Raw genomic sequence first — 17,274 nt, 5'->3', positions numbered from 1 at the left:
TGCCAAGAACAACATGTCTAAAAATAATCAGATACAGGGCCTGTGATGAGGCAGATAAACAATCCAAGGTATATTAATCGTTCTTTCCCAGCCCAGTCTTTTGTGTACACTTCATTAGGCCCGAAAATACATGACATGAGCTCAGCAGGCCACACCTTCTGATCAAAAGGCGATGTTACAGCTTTGGAGCAACACCTGTAAGCCCCAAATGAGGCATACTTCAAGTGCTTCAGAAGCTATATAAGGCAGAGGAGTGTTCTCAAAGCACTTGGCATCCAGCTGCAGCAAGCACAATGAACGGAATACAAAAAGCACCCTGGGTTGCATTGTGGATTATATTTGCTCTGAGCACGCATGTGACAGAAGGAGGTAAGGTGTTTTGTTCCCCACCACCACCATGATTCTGGGGTGCAAGGGTCTGTGAATTTCAGTTCTGATTTTTCAAATGTTAAGTTTGGTTCTCTGTATTTCTGCAGCGATTTGCAGTATGTTTTTTTAAAAAACCATTTGAAAATTCATCAGCGTTCTAGTGTGCTTTTCTAGTACGCAGTTTTTGACTAATGCACACATTTCTGCTAGCAATTTCCCCTAATATAATGCATTTGTGCGTGTAATTCATTCAGATTGAGGTTGAATCCTGACAAGACAGAAGTACTGTTTGTGGGGGACAGGAGGCGGGCAGGTGTGGAGGACTTCTTGGTCCTGAATGGGGTAATTGTGCCCCTGAAGTACCAGGTGCGCAGCCTGGGAGTCATTTTGGACTCACAGCTGTCCATGGAGGCACAGGTCAATTCTGTGTCCAGGGCAGCTGTCTATCAGCTCCATCTGGTACGCAGGTTGAGACCCTACCTGCCCGCAGACTGTCTCTCCAGAGTGGTGCATGCTCTAGTTATCTCCTGCTTGGACTGCTGCAATGCGTTCTACGTGGGGCTACCTTTGAAGATGACCCGGAAACTACAGCTAATCCAGAATGTGGCAGTTAGACTGGTGACTGGGAGCGGCCGCCAAGACCACATAACACCGGTCTTGAAAGATCTACATTGGCTCCCAGTACGTTTCTGAGCACCATTCAAAGTGTTGGTGCTGACCTTTAAAGCCCTAAATGGCCTCGGTCCAGTATACCTAAAGGAGTGTCTCCACCTCCATAGTTCTGCCCGGACACTGAGGTCCAGCACCGAGGTCCTTCTGGCGGTTCCCTCATTGTGAGAAGCCAAGTTGCAGGGAACCAGGCAGAGGGCCTTCTCGGTAGTGGCGCCTGGCCTGTGGAACACCCTCCCATCAGATGTCAAAGAGAAAAACAGCTACCAGATTTTTAGAAGACATCTGAAGGCAGCCCTGTTCAGGGAGGCTTTTAATGTTTAATAGATTACTGTATTTATTGATTGATTGATTGATTGATTGATTGATTGATTGTGGTTCTTGACCAGCACCCATAAATATGCAATACATAAAACAATAAAAGAAAAACAGTAATAATCTAAAAATAGGCAATAAATATAGGTTTTAACAATTGTTTAAAAGAAAACTGATTAAAAGGAGTGTTACTACTTAGGGAGGTAGACTACAGCATTTAATAACACTGGGTCCTCTTTAGCTAGTCCTGAAGATGTTCTGAAGATATTTGGACACAGGTAATTAGATTAGACTGAATTTTTATGACTCTAGCACAGAATTTGGCTACCTTTGCTGACACATTAGAGTTCGGAAAGAAGCCACTCTATATAAAAATTATCCGAGCGTCCAGATAGCTCTGCCAGTATAGTGTGGATAAGCTCGTCTCGCACCTCCTCGTAGAAGCAGCATCGCAAAAGTATATGGCCGATAGATTCCATTTCTCCTGATCCACACAGGCAGCATCTCTCACATAAGGGGATCCGTTTGTACTTCCCCTGGAGAACTGCTGAAGGCATTATGCGGTTACGGGCCAAAGTGAATGCTCTTCTATGAGAGGGTATTTCCAGGTGGAATAAATATATCTGGCTGGGCGGGCCAAGTATCTCCTTTCCTCCTCAATTAGAAAGTGAGGTACTTTACTCAGAGATTACTGTATTTTATTTTTCTGTTGGAAGCCGCCCAGAGTGGGTGGGGTATAAATATATTATTATTATTATTATTATTATTATTATTATTATTATTATTATTATTTTACACACTTTGCCCATAATATATGCACTTTTGTAAGCACAGGTTGGATGAAGAACTGCATTGCAAAATTCAGATATGTGTTAATTTCAAAGGATGACTGTATTACAGTTCTCATATTGTTTCAGGAAATGCAGACTTGATCGATATGGCAATCTGAATCAAATTTCTCCCCCTGCCCTATCTGGGACCTATCATTTCTGTGTTGCATTCTTGGTTTTGAAAGTGATCTCTGTTGTTTACTAATTTCCTAAATAAAATAGCTGACTAGACTTTGAGTCCCCGAGTCTCCCTTCTGACCTGTTGATAAACCTGTTCCCCTGACAGCCCCCGGACAGAGAGGGACCCAGGAGAGGGGATCAGTGATTCATGGGGTTGGACGCTGTCCGCAATGCAGAAGCCAGGGGTGGAGGGAGAGTCAGGGCAATCCGAGATGGAGGAAGGTGCGCCAGATGTGGCAAAAGAAGAGGCTTTTTAGCTGACAGACGGGGCAGTAGACTTCCCACCTTCCCCTGGCCGCTGACTCCTAGAACCAAGAGAGGCATGAAGTGGGAAGAGCAGTGGTGGTATCCGTGCAGGAGAAGTCTCAGCTTGCGGGCGCACAATCTGTCATAAGAGGGTATATAAGCCAGCAGTGGGGCAAGGTGTCCCTGTTGTTGCAACTGCTCTGTAGGGCCCAGAACTGTGGACAGCTGCCTTGAGGCTAGAAGTGTGTGTGTGTGTGCACATCCAGAGCACTGTGGAAGCTGCTATAAGTGCTTTTCTTGTCAGTAAAGAGGTAGCTATCAAACATGTGGCTTCCTTGGCTGAAGAGTGCCAGGGCAGAACATAGCAACTGTGGCTAGTAGGTGTCGATAGCTTTATCATTCCTTAAATTTATCTAACCCTTTTTAAAAAGTTGTTGGCCCTCACAGCATCTTGTGGGAGGGACTCCCATGGTTTAACTGGGTGTTGTGTGAAGGAGTCCTTTCTTTTGTCTGCCCTCAATCTTCCAACAAGCAGCTTCATTGGATGGAAGCTGTTGGGTGACCCTTAAACCACAATGTTTGTACTGCTGGCCTGGGCCTGCTGGGAAAGAGAAGCTGGATTAATCACGGGTTCTCTATGGCTCTCTACTGTGTATGGTGGACTTTCCTCAAAGCTTTTAAGATTATAATGTGAGTATTACTCTGGCCTATTAAAAAAAGAGTTGTTGTTGTTGTTTAGTCGTTTAGTTGTGTCCGACTCTTCGTGACCCCATGGACCAGAGCAGTCCAGGCACTCCTGTCTTCCACTGCCTCCCGCAGCTTGGTCAAACATGTTGGTAGCTTCGAGAACACTGTCCAACCATCTTGTCTTCTGTCGTCTCCTTCTCCTTGTGCCCTCAATCTTTCCCAACATCAGGGTCTTTTCCAGGGAGTCTTCTGGCCAAAGTATTGGAGCCTCAGCTTCAGGATCTGTCCTTCCAGTGAGCACTCAGGGCTGATTTCCTGCAGAATGGAGAGGTTTGATCTTCTTGCAGTCCATGGGACTCTCAAGAGTCTCCTCCAGCACCATAATTCAAAAGCTTCCATTCTTCGGGGGTCAGCCTTCTTTATGGTCCAGCTCTCACTTCCATACATCACTACTGGGAAAACCAGAGCTTTAACTATACGGACCTTTGTCGTCAAGGTGATGTCTCTACTTTTTAAGATGCTGTCTAGGTTTGTCATTGCTTTTCTCCCAAGAAGCAGGCGACTTTTAATTTCGTGACTGCTGTCACCATCTGCAGTGATCATGGAACCCAAGAAAGTAAAATCTCTCACTGCCTCCATTTCTTCCCCTTCTATTTGCCAGGAGGTGATGGGACCAGTGGTCATGATCTTAGTTTTTTTTTTATGTTGAGCTTCAGACCATATTTTGCGCTCTCCTCTTTCACCCTCATTAAAAGCTCCTTCATGGATCACTGCCTTGTCGTGGCGAAGCGGCTTGAATAACTTAGAGAAGCTATGAGCTATGCCGTGCAGGGCCACCCAAGATGGACAGGTCATAGTGGAGAGTTTTGACTAAGCGTGATCCACCTGGAGCAGGAACCGGCAAGCCACTCCAGTAATCACTGCCAAGAAAACTCCATGGACAAAGACAACAGGCAAAGAGAGAGAGAGAGAGAGAGAGAGAGAGAGAGAGAGAGAGAGAGAGAGAGAGAGAGAGAGAGAGAGAGAGAGAGAGAGAGAGAGAGAGAGAAGATGGCTCTAAATCTCTGGTGAGCCCATGGTTTGACTTGTCAATCATGTAAAAAATATAGAATAATAGAATTGGGGAGTTGGAGAGTTGGAAGGAACCCCCCCTCCACCACCGCCCCACACAAGGGTCAAGTGGTCCAATCTCCTGCAATGCAGGGATCGCAGCAAGTCCTATTGTTTATTTGGAATCACCTTTCTTGTAGTTTTAACCTATTGGTTCAGGTCCTGCCCTCTGGAGTAGTGGGGAACAAGCTGCTCCATCTTCCATGTGACAGCCCTTTGGATATTCAAAGGTGGTTAAATAGTCTTCTCAGTCTTCTCTGCTCCAGGCTGAACATATCCAACTCTCCCCTCATGTGGCTTGGTTTCCAGACCTTTTTATCATCTTGGTTGTTTTCTGCACATATTCCAGCTTGTCAATATCCTTCTTAAATTGTGGTGTCCAGAATTGGACACAGTAATCCAGGTGTGGTTTGACCAAGGCAGAATAAAGTGGTACTATTGCTTCTCTTGATCTGGACACTATACTTCTGTTGATGCAGCCTAGAATTGCATTGGCTTTTTTTTGCTGTTGCATCACACTGTTGACTCAGATTTCTCTTATATGTCATACATTATATATTTGTCTCTATATAATTATCTATTATTTCTATTTTATTTATCTGCTTTTGATTGCATAGGCTTCCTTTTTCATCACTCATTCAAAGTTATTCACTCTGAGGTGTATTTGTCCTTTAACCTTTATTTCTTTTTCATCCTTTCATCTCTTTCTTATGTGTACTGGCCTTCTCAATCTGTTTTCTCCTGGCCCTACACACCCTTCTTTTATCCCCAGTAGTGTCTCAGAGGTAGAGCTGAGGACTGGGAAGAATTTCGATTCAGCCCACCTTTAACAGCAAACTCGCCTAATCTGCATTTCCCGAAACAATATGCAGACCGAAGCACAGCCATTCTTCAAAATTCCCACTGCTCCCAATTTTGGTAATGCAGTTCTCCAGCAATGTCCTGTGCACAAAAATGCACATATACCAGATAAAGTGTGCATATAAATGTAGGCATCAGCTCAAAGGGTATTGTGCAGTCTTCCTTCCCCATTCCCCAGGGAGATTTTGAAGAGAAATAGCCTCAGGAGTCGTGGGGATTTCCTTTTGAATCTGGGGTAAATTACCCACTTGGATTTACTCCTTACCTGTCAGGAAGCTGCATGCAACACACTTGACAATGATACATTGATCCCAAGCTCCCCTCTTGTGTTGACAACTTGTGGTGATAAGTGCTGGATGAAGTCAGCTAAAGGACAGCAGCTACTGCTCCTTTTAGATTGCGGCAAGTGATGGGAGGAGATTAGTAGGAAGAGAATCCTGAGGCTTGACCAGCAGCCCCTTCACTTTCTGCCCCCACTACTTTTGCAGAAACAAAAAGTGACGGGTTTGGAACAGGAGGTGTAGGACTACTTTTGGTTCATTTAAGATCCCTGACTGGCGAAAGTGCTTCCAATGCAGTAGAAAGTGCCCTTCTGTAGGAAAAGATGACTGGGCAAGATATCAATTCAGAATTTATACAAGATGTCAAAAGGGAGATATGGAAACAGGTAGAGATAACATTTCTTATCTTTAACACAAAAAAGGGGGGGGATAAAAAAAATTCCTTCCAGTAGCACCTGAGAGACCAACTAAGTTTGTCATTGGTATGAGCTTTCGACACAAAAGATCATACCAATGACAAATTTAGTTGGTCTTTAAGGTGCTACTGGAAGGAATTTTTTTTATTTTGTTTCGACTACGGCACACCAACACGGCTACCTACCTGTAACAAAAAGGGGATTATGTGGTTACTATAGACTTGAAAGTTTAAACTAAGCAATAGATCAAACACCAGAAACTATAATATTATTTGTTTAAAACTATTATAAAGATCATACATCTTCACAGGATTAAATCTAGGCGGTCTCATGAATATGATACTACCAACAGTAGAATTGACTAGTAGAAACTTTAAGCCAACAACCCCCAAATCTGAATCCACTACAATGGCAGAAACTACCAAGTCCGAAACCTCTCCAACTACCATTACACCAACAACTTTAGATACTAGTAGCGCTACAACAAACATGGATGCCACAACTCCCAAATATGAATCAACTACAGTGGGAGAAACTACCAAGTCCGAAACCTCTCCAACTACAATTACACCAACTTTAGATACTAGTAGCGCTACAACAAAGATGGACGCCACAACTCCCACATCTGAATCAACTACAATGGCAGGAACTACCAAGTCCGAAACCTCCCCAACTACAATTACACCAACGACTTTAGATACTAGTAGCGCTACAACAAAGATGGACTCCACCACTCCTACCTCTGAATCAACTACAATGGGAGAAACTACCATGTCCGAAACCTCTCCAACTACAATTTCACCAACAACTTTAGATACTAGTAGCGCTACAACAAAGATGGACTCCACAACTCCCACATCTGAATCCACTACAATGGCAGAAACTACCATGCCCGAACCCTCTCCAACTACAATTTCACCAACGACTTTAGATACTAGTAGCGCTACAACAAAGATGGACTCCACAACTCCCACATCTGAATCAACTACAATGGGAGAAACTACCATGCCCGAACCCTCTCCAACTACAATTTCACCAACGACTTTAGATACTAGTAGCGCTACAACAAAGATGGACTCCACAACTCCCACATCTGAATCCACTACAATGGCAGAAACTACCATGTCCGAAACCTCTCCAACTACAATTACACCAACAACTTTAGATACTAGTAGCGCTACAGCAAAGATGGGCTCTACAACTCCCACATCTGAATCAACTACAATGGCAGAAACTACCATTCCCGAAACTTCTCCAACTGCAATTACACCAACGACTTTAGATACTAATAGCGCTACAACAAAGATGGACTCCACAACTCCCACATCTGAATCCACTACAATGGCAGAAACTACCATGCCCGAAACCACTCCAACTACAATTACACCAACGACTTTAGATCCTAATAGCGCTACAACAAAGATGGACTCCACCACTCCCACATCTGAATCCACTACAATGGCAGAAACTACCAAGTCCGAAACCACTCCAACTACATTTACACCAACAACTTTAGATACTAGTAGCGAGGCAACAAAGATGGACTCCACAACTCCCACATCTGAATCAACTACAATGGCAGAAACTACCAAGTCCAAAACCTCTCCAACTACAATTACACCAACTTTAGATACTAGTAGCCCTACAACAAAGATGGACTCCACGACTCCCACATCTGAATCCACTACAATGCCAGAAACTACCAGGTCCGAAACCTCTCCAACTACAATTACACCAACAACTTTAGATCCTGGTAGCGCTACAGCAAAGATGGACTCTACAACTCCCACATCTGAATCAACTACAATGGGAGAAACTACCAAGCCCGAAACCTCTCCAACTACCATTACACCAACAATTTTAGACACTAGTAGCGCTACAACAAAGATGGACGCCACAACTCCCACATCTGAATCAACTACAATGGCAGAAACTACCAAGTCCGAAACCTCCCCAACTACAATTACACCAACAACTTTAGATCCTGGTAGTGCTACAGCAAAGATGGACTCTACAACTCCCACATCTGAATCAACTACAATGGCAGAAACTACCATGCCCGAAACCTCTCCAACTGCAATTACACCAACGACTTTAGATACTAGTAGCACTACAAGAAAGATGGACTCCACCACTCCTACATCTGAATCAACTACAATGGGAGAAACTACCAAGTCCGAAACCTCCCCAACTACAATTACACCAACAACTTTAGATACTAGTAGCGCTACAACAAAGATGGACGCCACAATTCCCACATCTGAATCAACTACAGTGGGAGAAACTACCAAGTCGGAAACCTCTCAAATTACCATTACACCAGCAACTTTGGACACTAGTAGCGCTACAACAAAGAGGGACGCCACAATTCCCACATCTGAATCAACTACAGTGGGAGAAACTACCAAGTCCGAAACCTCTCCAACTACCACTACACCAACAACTTTAGATACTAGTAGTGCTACAACAAAGATTGACTCCACAACTCCCACATCTGAATACACTACAATGGCAGAAACTACCATGCCCGAAACCACTCCAACTACAATTACACCAACGACTTTATATCCTAGTAGCGCTACAACAAAGATGGACTCCACCACTCCTACATCTGAATCAACTACAATGGGAGAAACTACCAAGTCCGAAACCTCTCCAACTACAATAACACCAACTTTAGATACTAGTAGCGCTACAGCAAAGATGGACTCTACAACTCCCACATCTGAATTAACTACAATGCCAGAAACTACCATGCCCGAAACCTCTCCAACTGCATTCACACCAACAACTTTAGATACTAGTAGTGCTACAACAAAGATGGACTCCACAACTCCTACATCTGAATCAACTACAATGGGAGAAACTACCATGCCCGAACCCTCTCCAACTACAATTTCACCAACGACTTTAGATACTAGTAGCGCTACAACAAAGATGGATTCCACAACTCCCACATCTGAATCCACTACAATGGCAGAAACTACCATGTCCGAAACCACTCCAACTACAATTACACCAACGACTTTAGATACTAGTAGCGCTACAACAAAGATGGACTCCACCACTCCCACATCTGAATCAACTACAATGGGAGAAACTACCAGGTCCGAACCCTCTCCAACTACAATTTCACCAACGACTTTAGATACTAGTAGCGCTACAACAAAGATGGACTCCACCACTCCCACATCTGAATCAACTACAATGGGAGAAATTACCAGGTCCGAAACCTCTCCAACTACAATTCCACCAACAACTTTAGATGCTAGTAGCCCTACAACAAAGATGGACTCCAGAACTCCCACATCTGAATCCACTACAATGTCAGAAGCTACCACTGCTGAAACCACCCCGACCACAGTCATTCTCACAACTGAAGTTAACAGTAGTGCTACAACCAAGTTGGCATCATCAACTCTAAAATTTGAATCCACTACAATGTCTGAAACTACCACTTTTAGAACCTCCCCAGCTACAGTCATATCAACAACTGAGGCAGGTCGTTCTACTACAGCAACGATGAACTCTGGACGTCCAACGTCTGAATCCACTGTAATGCCAGAAGCTACCAGTTCTAAAACCTCCCCAACGACAGTTATGCCTACAACTTTAGATATTAGTATCACTACAACAAAGGTGGTCTCCATAAGTCCCAAATTGGAATCTACTACAACGCCAGAAGCTACCACCCCTGAAACCTCTCCAGGTATAGTCATATCAAGAACTGATGCAAGCAGTACTACTACAGCAATGATGGACTCCACAACTCCCACATCTGAATCAACTACAATGGCAGAAACTACCATGCCCGAAACATCCCCAACTGCAATTACACCAATGACTTTAGATACTAGTAGTGCTACAACAAAGATGGACGCCACAACTCCCACATCTGAATCCACTGCAACGCCAGAAATTACCATTCCTGAAACCTCTCCAACTACAGTTACACAGACCATTTTAGATAGTACTACAGCTACAATGAAGATGGAGTCCCCAACTCCCCAACTAGAATCTACTACAATGCTTACAACGATCTCTCGCGAAACTGCCCCTGTTACAGTCACAGCAAGAACTGAAGCTAGCAGTGGCGCTTCAACAGTTTTGGACTACACAACTCCCCTAACTGAACCCACAATACCTGAAACAACCATTTCTAAAACATCCCCAAGTACCGTCATAACAACAACTGTAGTTGGTATTATTGCTACAACAAAGTTGAAGTCAACAACTCTCAAATCTGAGTCCACTGCTACACCTGAAACAAGCAACCCTGAAACCTCTGCAGCTAGTACAAGTAGTACTTTTACAGCAGCGTTTAACTCAACTGTGACTGAAAGAACCTCTCCTGAAACCTTTACAACTACCGTTATATCATCAACTGCACTTAGCAGTTCTGCTACAACAGAGTTGGGATCAACAACTCCCTCATTTGACTCCACCACAACACCTGATGCAACCTCTCCTCAAGGCACAAGTACCTCAATGCTGAAAACAGGTTAGAGTTTAATTTGTTTATTCAACATAACTTTGCTTTGCTTGCTCATGACCTATCCTTCAAGGGTTAGTGTCTGAAGGATGTTTTGACTCACCAAAATGGAGGCTGCTGTTGGGCTAGCTCCAGGTGATAGGAGGGAATGCAGTGAATATAAGGGGAATGCAATAAACTCCCTTGTCATGGTTGGACCATTATCTGGTTAAGTTTGGACTAATGGTTGGACCATTATCTGGTTAAGTTTGGACTAATGGTTGGACCATTATATGGTTAAGTTTGGACTAATGGTGGCATTCCCACCTGTTAAGGGTGGTGGGCCTGTTCAGATTGCCTGTCCTTGGAGACTGATGGAACCTGATGTGTCCCAGAACGCTCTGGGGGATTTTCCAAAGCTGAAAGGTGGCGATCTTGTCAGGGCTAGCTATGGAACTGAGTCAGCCTTGGTTGACCTGATGGGTAACCTCTGGAGAGAGCAGGACAGAGGGGGTGCAACCTTGTTCCTGCTTCTTGATCTCTTGTTGGCTTTTGATACCATTGACCATGGTATACTCCTGGACCGGTTCCAGGGAATAGGAATCAGGGGCAGGGGCGTAGGAAGATAGGGGCAGTGGGGGCGGGCCGCCCTGAGCGGCAGGCTCCAAGGGGCGCCATTGCGGGCACCTGCCCCACCCCAAAAATGCGTGCCCTGCCCCGGAACGCGTGTCACGCCCCTCCGGGAGGTGTGCCACGCCCCCATAACGGGCACCAGCCCCGCCCCCGGGGCCAGAGCATGAAGCTCTGCCACTGATTAGGGGGTACTGTATTACTACAATCAAGACCAAGCCCAGAGAGTAGCATTGGGGTTTCTTTCGGTCCTCTGGCAGCTGTGTTATGGGGTGACACAGGGGATTACCTTATCTACATTGCTATCTGGTATCTACATGAAGCCATTAAGGGTGGTCATTAGGAGTTTTGGGGCAAGGTGCCATCAGTATGCTGATGACACTCAGATCTATTTCTCCAGACATCTGAAGCAGGAGACACTTGAAGTCCCTGGGCCACTGCCTGGACACAGTGGTGAAATGGACGAGGAAAAATCATCAGATCACTTTACACTGTGTATGACTAATTCAGATAACCCTGCTATTACTATTACTATTACTTCTACTCCTACGACTGTTTTTATTTCTCAAGTTCAAACCACCTTTGGCAGTGTTCCTACAACAGAGCTGAAATCAGCAGCTCCCCTGTTGGAATCCACAACCCCATCTGCTGAAGCCGCTCCAAGCACTCTTACACCAACAACAGGTAAGAATTGTTGTTATTTCTTTCTTATGATCCTACACCTCAGACAAGGGTACCTATTCACCATCCAAGCTACTACTGCCTTTGTGGCCAGAAACAAGACCTCCTGTTGTGTTACTACCACAGCCATGCCAGAAATAGCATATCTTGGCAGGCACAACAAGTATGATACCGTGTTGAAGAGCTGGGAAACAAAACAGAAGGCACAGCAGAAATTAACATGACAATACATTTGCTCAACAGCTGGAACCGCTCCCACTGGGACATCTGGTGCCAATGGTGTGTCTACCGCAAAATCAGCCGCAGGAACGTCTCAGTCAGCTATCACTACTGCTGGTAAGTTTATTCAAACTTCAAGAAAGAAGATTCCACCTCAACATTAGGAAGAACTTCCTGACAGTAAGAGCTGTTCGGCAGTGGAATTTGCCACCAAGGAGTGTGGTGGAGTCTCCTTCTTTGGAGGTCTTTAAGCAGAGGCTTGACAGGCATATGTCAAGAATGCTTTGATGGTGTTTCCTGCTTGGCAGGGGGTTGGACTGGATGGCCCTTGTGGTCTCTTCCAACTCTATGATTCTATGATTTCATTCAAGTATATTGTTACACGCTACGCCAGTCTCTGAGAGGTGTGAGATTCCAGGGGTTCCAGACACTTACCCAGGGTTAGTGCTTTCTTTTGGAATTGAGGCACAGCGGAGACAGTGGTGTCTTTAGGATGTATGGTTTATTTACACATATATTCAACCTGAGTCTATGATGGAGGGGTTGCCAGCATCACACTCCAAGCGGCTCTTGCTTTCTCCATAGGCACAGCCCTGGATTCAAACAGAAATCAGCCATCGTGCCTTGCCTACTGCTGGGCGTATCCCAGTCATATCAAGGCACTTTCCTTATCTCCAGCTACTTCAAAGATACGTTTTATTGGGAAGCAGCAGGGGACAAAGAAGGGAGAGTGGTGGACAGGTGGCGAAAGGGTGGGAATAGGGTGAGGAGCAATAATGGGTTATTTTCTGATTGATTAAGATGGTCCGAAACTGGAATGTTTTATGGAGCTGGTTGATACATCTGGGAGATCCGGAGTCCAGGGTTAAATGTGGTTAAAGGTTATTATGATAGAAGAAATAATATCTGAATGTATGGGAAAATTTGGGGGTATAAATTGTGAGGCTAAAGGAAGAATTAGAGATGGACGGGAAAACAAATTTAGATTTGGATTAATTAATGGATTATAGGTTGAGGATAGTCGATGTGGTTTTTTTCTTTGTGTAGATTAGAATTGGTTGTGAAATAATGGGAAAATTGTGTTAGAATGATTTAAGATGATAAAGGAAAATTGCTTAATTTAGATTTAATAAATGGACCCAGTGTGTGTGTGGGGGGGGGGGGAATTGAGGAAGTCCACAATGTCAAGTTAATGTAAGAATTGATTTTTTTTAAAAAAAAAAATGTTTTATTTTTGCTTTTTTGTTTTTGTGTTGAAATGTTGAAAATCAATAAATATTATTTGGAGGGGGGGGAACAAAGATACTTTTTATTTTATGCTTTCTCTTTTCTTCAACCCAGCAGGAAATGAATTCCCACAATGGGCTCTTCCTCTCCTCCTGGGCCCAGCCGTTGTGCTCTGTGTCGTGCTCCTGATGTGCATCGGATGCATGGTAAGGAATGGGGGAAGTTGCCATCTGCAGAAGATGCTGTGATGGGCATGAGGGACCGGGATACGTCAGAGGAATATGGGAGGGTGCAAGAGAGTCAAAGTCTCTTTCCCACCCATATGGTGAGGGTCCAGCTAGAAAAAGCCAAAGAATGAATGCCAAAGTTCCCAGACAAAAAGACATCTGGTGAAGGTTGTCTTGGGTAACAGCTATAATTATTTTATTTTATTTTTATATTATCTATACATACATACATACATACATACATACATACATACATACATACATAACCACTGAGCCTAGGGCTTGCCGATCAGAAGGTCGGCTGTTTGAATCCCCACGATGGGGTGAGCTCCCGTTGCTCGGTCCCAGCTCCTGCCAACCTAGCAGTTCGAAAGCATGTCAAAGTGCAAGTAGATAAATAGGTACCGCTACAGCAGGAAGGTAAACGATGTTTCCGTGTTGTCAGAGGTTATTACGGCTACTCCTGAGTATAGAATCATAGAATCATAGAATCATAGAATCATAGAATCATAGAGTTGGAAGAGACCACAAGGGCCATCCAGTCCAACCCCCTGCCAAGCAGGAAACACCATCAAAGCATTCCTGACAGATGGCTGTCAAGCCTCTGCTTAAAGACCTCCAAAGAAGGAGACTCCACCACACTCCTTGGCAGCAAATTCCACTGCCGAACAGCTCTTACTGTCAAGTAACGCCTCTCCACACGCTTGCCTTTCAGAGTCTTTATTGGTGCACATTATTTACAGTGTGATGAGCTATCGGTTTCATGTCCTCTCATTCCGTGTCAGAATCCAGCACTGCCCCTTTTCGCCCCTTGGACCAACATAAGAGCCTGGGGACAGCGAATCTCCTCCCTTTTCTCCTCCTTCTTAATTCCGCTGCCGGGGGAAAGGGTCTATGCTCCATCTTTTCCCTCTCCCCCCTTTCCGTCTCTCTCTCTTCCCGCCTGTGGAGCAGGGGCTCTTCCCTGCTGCCGGAGCCCTGGCTCTCCCTCTCTGCTTCCTGACTAGCTCCTTCAGACCCTGCGCTCCCATGGCTGCTTGGGGAGGAGCTGCTCCTGATGATAGGGGGAGGTTCTCTATACTCTCTCCCCCTTACACATGTACTGCTCTGGTTCGCCAGAATTTGCTTTGTCATGCTGGCCACATGACCTGGAAGCTGTACGCCGGCTCCCTCGGCCAAAAACGCAAGATGAGCGCTGCAACCCTAGAGTCGTTCGCGACTGGACCTAACGGTCAGGGGTCCCTTTACCTTTACATACATACCTGGCCCATCTGGTTGGGTTTCCCCCGCCACTCTGGATGGCTTCCAACAAAATATTAAAAATACAATAAAACAGCAAACATTTTTTAAAAATCCCTAAACAGGGCTGCTTTCAGATGTCTAAAGATCAGATAGTTGTTCATTTCCTTGACATCTGATGAGAGGGCGTTCCACAGGGTGGGTGCCACTACCGAGAAGGCCCTTTGCCTGGTTCCCTGTAACCTCACTTCTCACAGTGAGGGAACCGCCAGAAGGCCCTCGGCGCTGGACCTCAGTGTCTGAGCAGAACGATGGGGGTGGAGACGCTCCTTCAGGTATACTGGGTTATCACCCATGTTGTCCGATTCCTGTTTGCCCTCTGGCTCACTCTCCCTTCCTTGTGTTGTGATCTCTTGCAGGTCATCTACTGCCTTCAAAATCCTGTGTCTGGGTCTTACAACATATACCAAACACACTTTATGCGCCAGAGCATCCAAGATTTCAGATGGAGGAGGAACAACAGCCAACAGAGGGTTCAGGAGTCCCTGGATTGTGAAGATATCAGCCAGAGCAGAAGCGGTTCCAACAATTACGGCTTCTTATAGCAAGGGTCTCTGATGTCTTCCTGGCCCACTTTCTGTGCTGACTTGGTTAAACCTTCAGTATCAGGTGATAATTTATTGAGAATCTATTATGGTTATCAATACCCCAACACACATATTTATTATTATTATTATTGTTATTGTTATTGTTATTGTTATTTATTGAATTTATATACCGCCCTATACCTAGAGGTCTCAGGGCGGTTCACAGAAAAGATTGCAATCTTCTGCCTTCAGTGGCTATGCAATGAGTGGAAATCCATCAAGCGAAGGGTTGCCTGGCAATGGAAAGGGCTCCACCTTGTGATCTCGCCCTTGTTTTGGGACTGCTAATGGTACAGGAAATCAGTACTGCTTGGAACAGCAATTGGTTCCAGCTGCTAACAAGTAGTGGCAACTACCTCTAGGTGGCAGCAGTGAGAAAGATGTACCGTAAGTGCTAAAAGGGCTCGTTTCCAACGAACAAAGACTTAAGATATTTTTGTTAATGTAGGGGATATAATAACCGATTCTGCAGTGTTTGTATTACACATTCAGGTCTGTATATCACTGTATATTGTGCATAAATTAAAGAGCTTTAGAGGGTTATTTCATGGGAAGAAGTGTCCACACAGCTTCCCGAATAAGGAGTAAATCCCCATGGGAAATTGCTGCTTGCTTAAGGTTTGGGATACAGTATTTCATTTCTCAGACATCAGTACCACGTAGCATTTGCATAGTGCATTGTGTGTGATTTAAGTGCTTTGCATGTTTCATCCTGGTAGTAGTTGTGCTGCAACAGCCCTGTAAGGTAGGTCAGTATTATTAGTCCCATTTTGCAGATTGAGGGAGCAGGGACTGAGGCTTCAGGGACTGTGGCTGGGGTGAGATTTGTGCCGGGGACTCACCCACCAGTGCAGACCTCGCATATTGTGGTACTATAATAAACTAGTTCTCACGTGTCTTGAGGGTTCAGTTTATGTACTAATAGTCTAGACTCCATTCCTTTGGTTATCTGGTCCAAACCTTTGAAGTACTGAACAATACCATCTCCCTGGAAAAGACCCTGATGTTGGGAAAGATGGAGGGCACAAGGAGAAGGGGACGACAGAGGACGAGATGGTTGGGCAGTGTTCTTGAAGCTACGAACATGAGTTTGACCAAACTGCGTGAAATATACTCGGAGTCGAGAGTGAGTTTCATGCTCTTTATTCAGCTCATATTCATCAAGGAGAAGAAGAGAAGACGAAAGGCTCTTTTCCCAAAACCATCTGCTTATATACATTATTTACACAATGGGCCTTGCGTGATTGGCTACTTCAGGGCTACACCTGTGGGCCAATTATATTGTGGATTGACTTCTGCCTGCAGCCTGATTGGCTGCTCCTACAGGCCAATCAGGTAGCAGATTCACTTCTGCCAGCCGACTGATTGGCTGCTCCAGCAGGCCAATCAGGTTGCGGATTCACTTCCACCTGGAGTTGGATTGGGTAGCTCCCGCTGATTCTGAATCCTATTGTTCTAGGATTCAGCTCAGTACATAACACCCCTCCCCTCTAAGTTCCAGTCCTGCCCGGGAAGTTGCATTCGTAGTCCCCAAGGTCTGCTGGCCGCCTCCGTGTGCGTTGTGGCCTGGGGTGTTCCTTGGTCAGGGGTTCTGGTTCTGGCTCGTGTTCCGAGGCTGCTGGCTGTGCCGGGGCTGTCTGGTCTGGCGCCACTGAACCACTAGGTTGTGACTCTGGTTCCGGTGTCCTTCCAGCCTCGGGGCGCCCCTCTGTGCCTACTGCTTCTGCTTCCCCTGCCCACCCCTCTCGCTCTACAGGCCTCACTGCCCTGCTGTCCCCTTGGGACCCCTCTGTCCCGCTCTCCTCCCGGGTTCCTCCTGGGAATCGTCGCCGTAGCTGGTCGCAGTGGCGGCGCCAACATTGCCCCCCTTCCGTTAGTACCTCGTACGACACGGGACCGGTCACCTTGGTGACTGTGGCGGGTACCCATGCTGGGCCTGCCCCAAAATTCTTTGCATACACTGGGTCCT

At 45.4% G+C, this 17,274-nt stretch overlaps 1 protein-coding gene across 3 annotated transcripts; it reads left to right on the top strand.

Annotated features, from left to right (window-relative positions):
• The first annotated feature begins 216 nt into the window (after positions 1–216).
• Positions 217–16,202, top strand: LOC132591689 (uncharacterized). 3 transcript variants are annotated; one of them, XM_060271212.2, is made up of 6 exons: positions 217–369; positions 6,275–10,465; positions 11,636–11,749; positions 11,990–12,082; positions 13,310–13,398; positions 15,078–16,202. In XM_060271212.2, exons 1-6 carry the CDS (start codon positions 294–296, stop codon positions 15,261–15,263), a joined length of 4,749 nt encoding a protein of 1,582 aa, XP_060127195.2. In that variant the 5' UTR covers positions 217–293; the 3' UTR covers positions 15,264–16,202. The 3 variants fall into 3 exon arrangements, with proteins under 3 accessions (XP_060127195.2, XP_060127194.2, XP_088518842.1); XM_060271211.2 differs by having other exon boundaries at positions 13,307–13,398; XM_088662716.1 differs by having other exon boundaries at positions 261–369; positions 6,258–10,465; positions 13,307–13,398.
• The last annotated feature ends 1,072 nt before the right edge of the window (positions 16,203–17,274 follow it).

Source organism: Zootoca vivipara, chromosome 2, assembly GCF_965207765.1.
Source record: "Zootoca vivipara chromosome 2, rZooViv2.hap1.1, whole genome shotgun sequence".
In the NCBI taxonomy this organism is placed as follows: Eukaryota; Metazoa; Chordata; class Lepidosauria; order Squamata; family Lacertidae; genus Zootoca; species Zootoca vivipara.
This window is presented reverse-complemented; position numbering and strand designations above follow the sequence as displayed.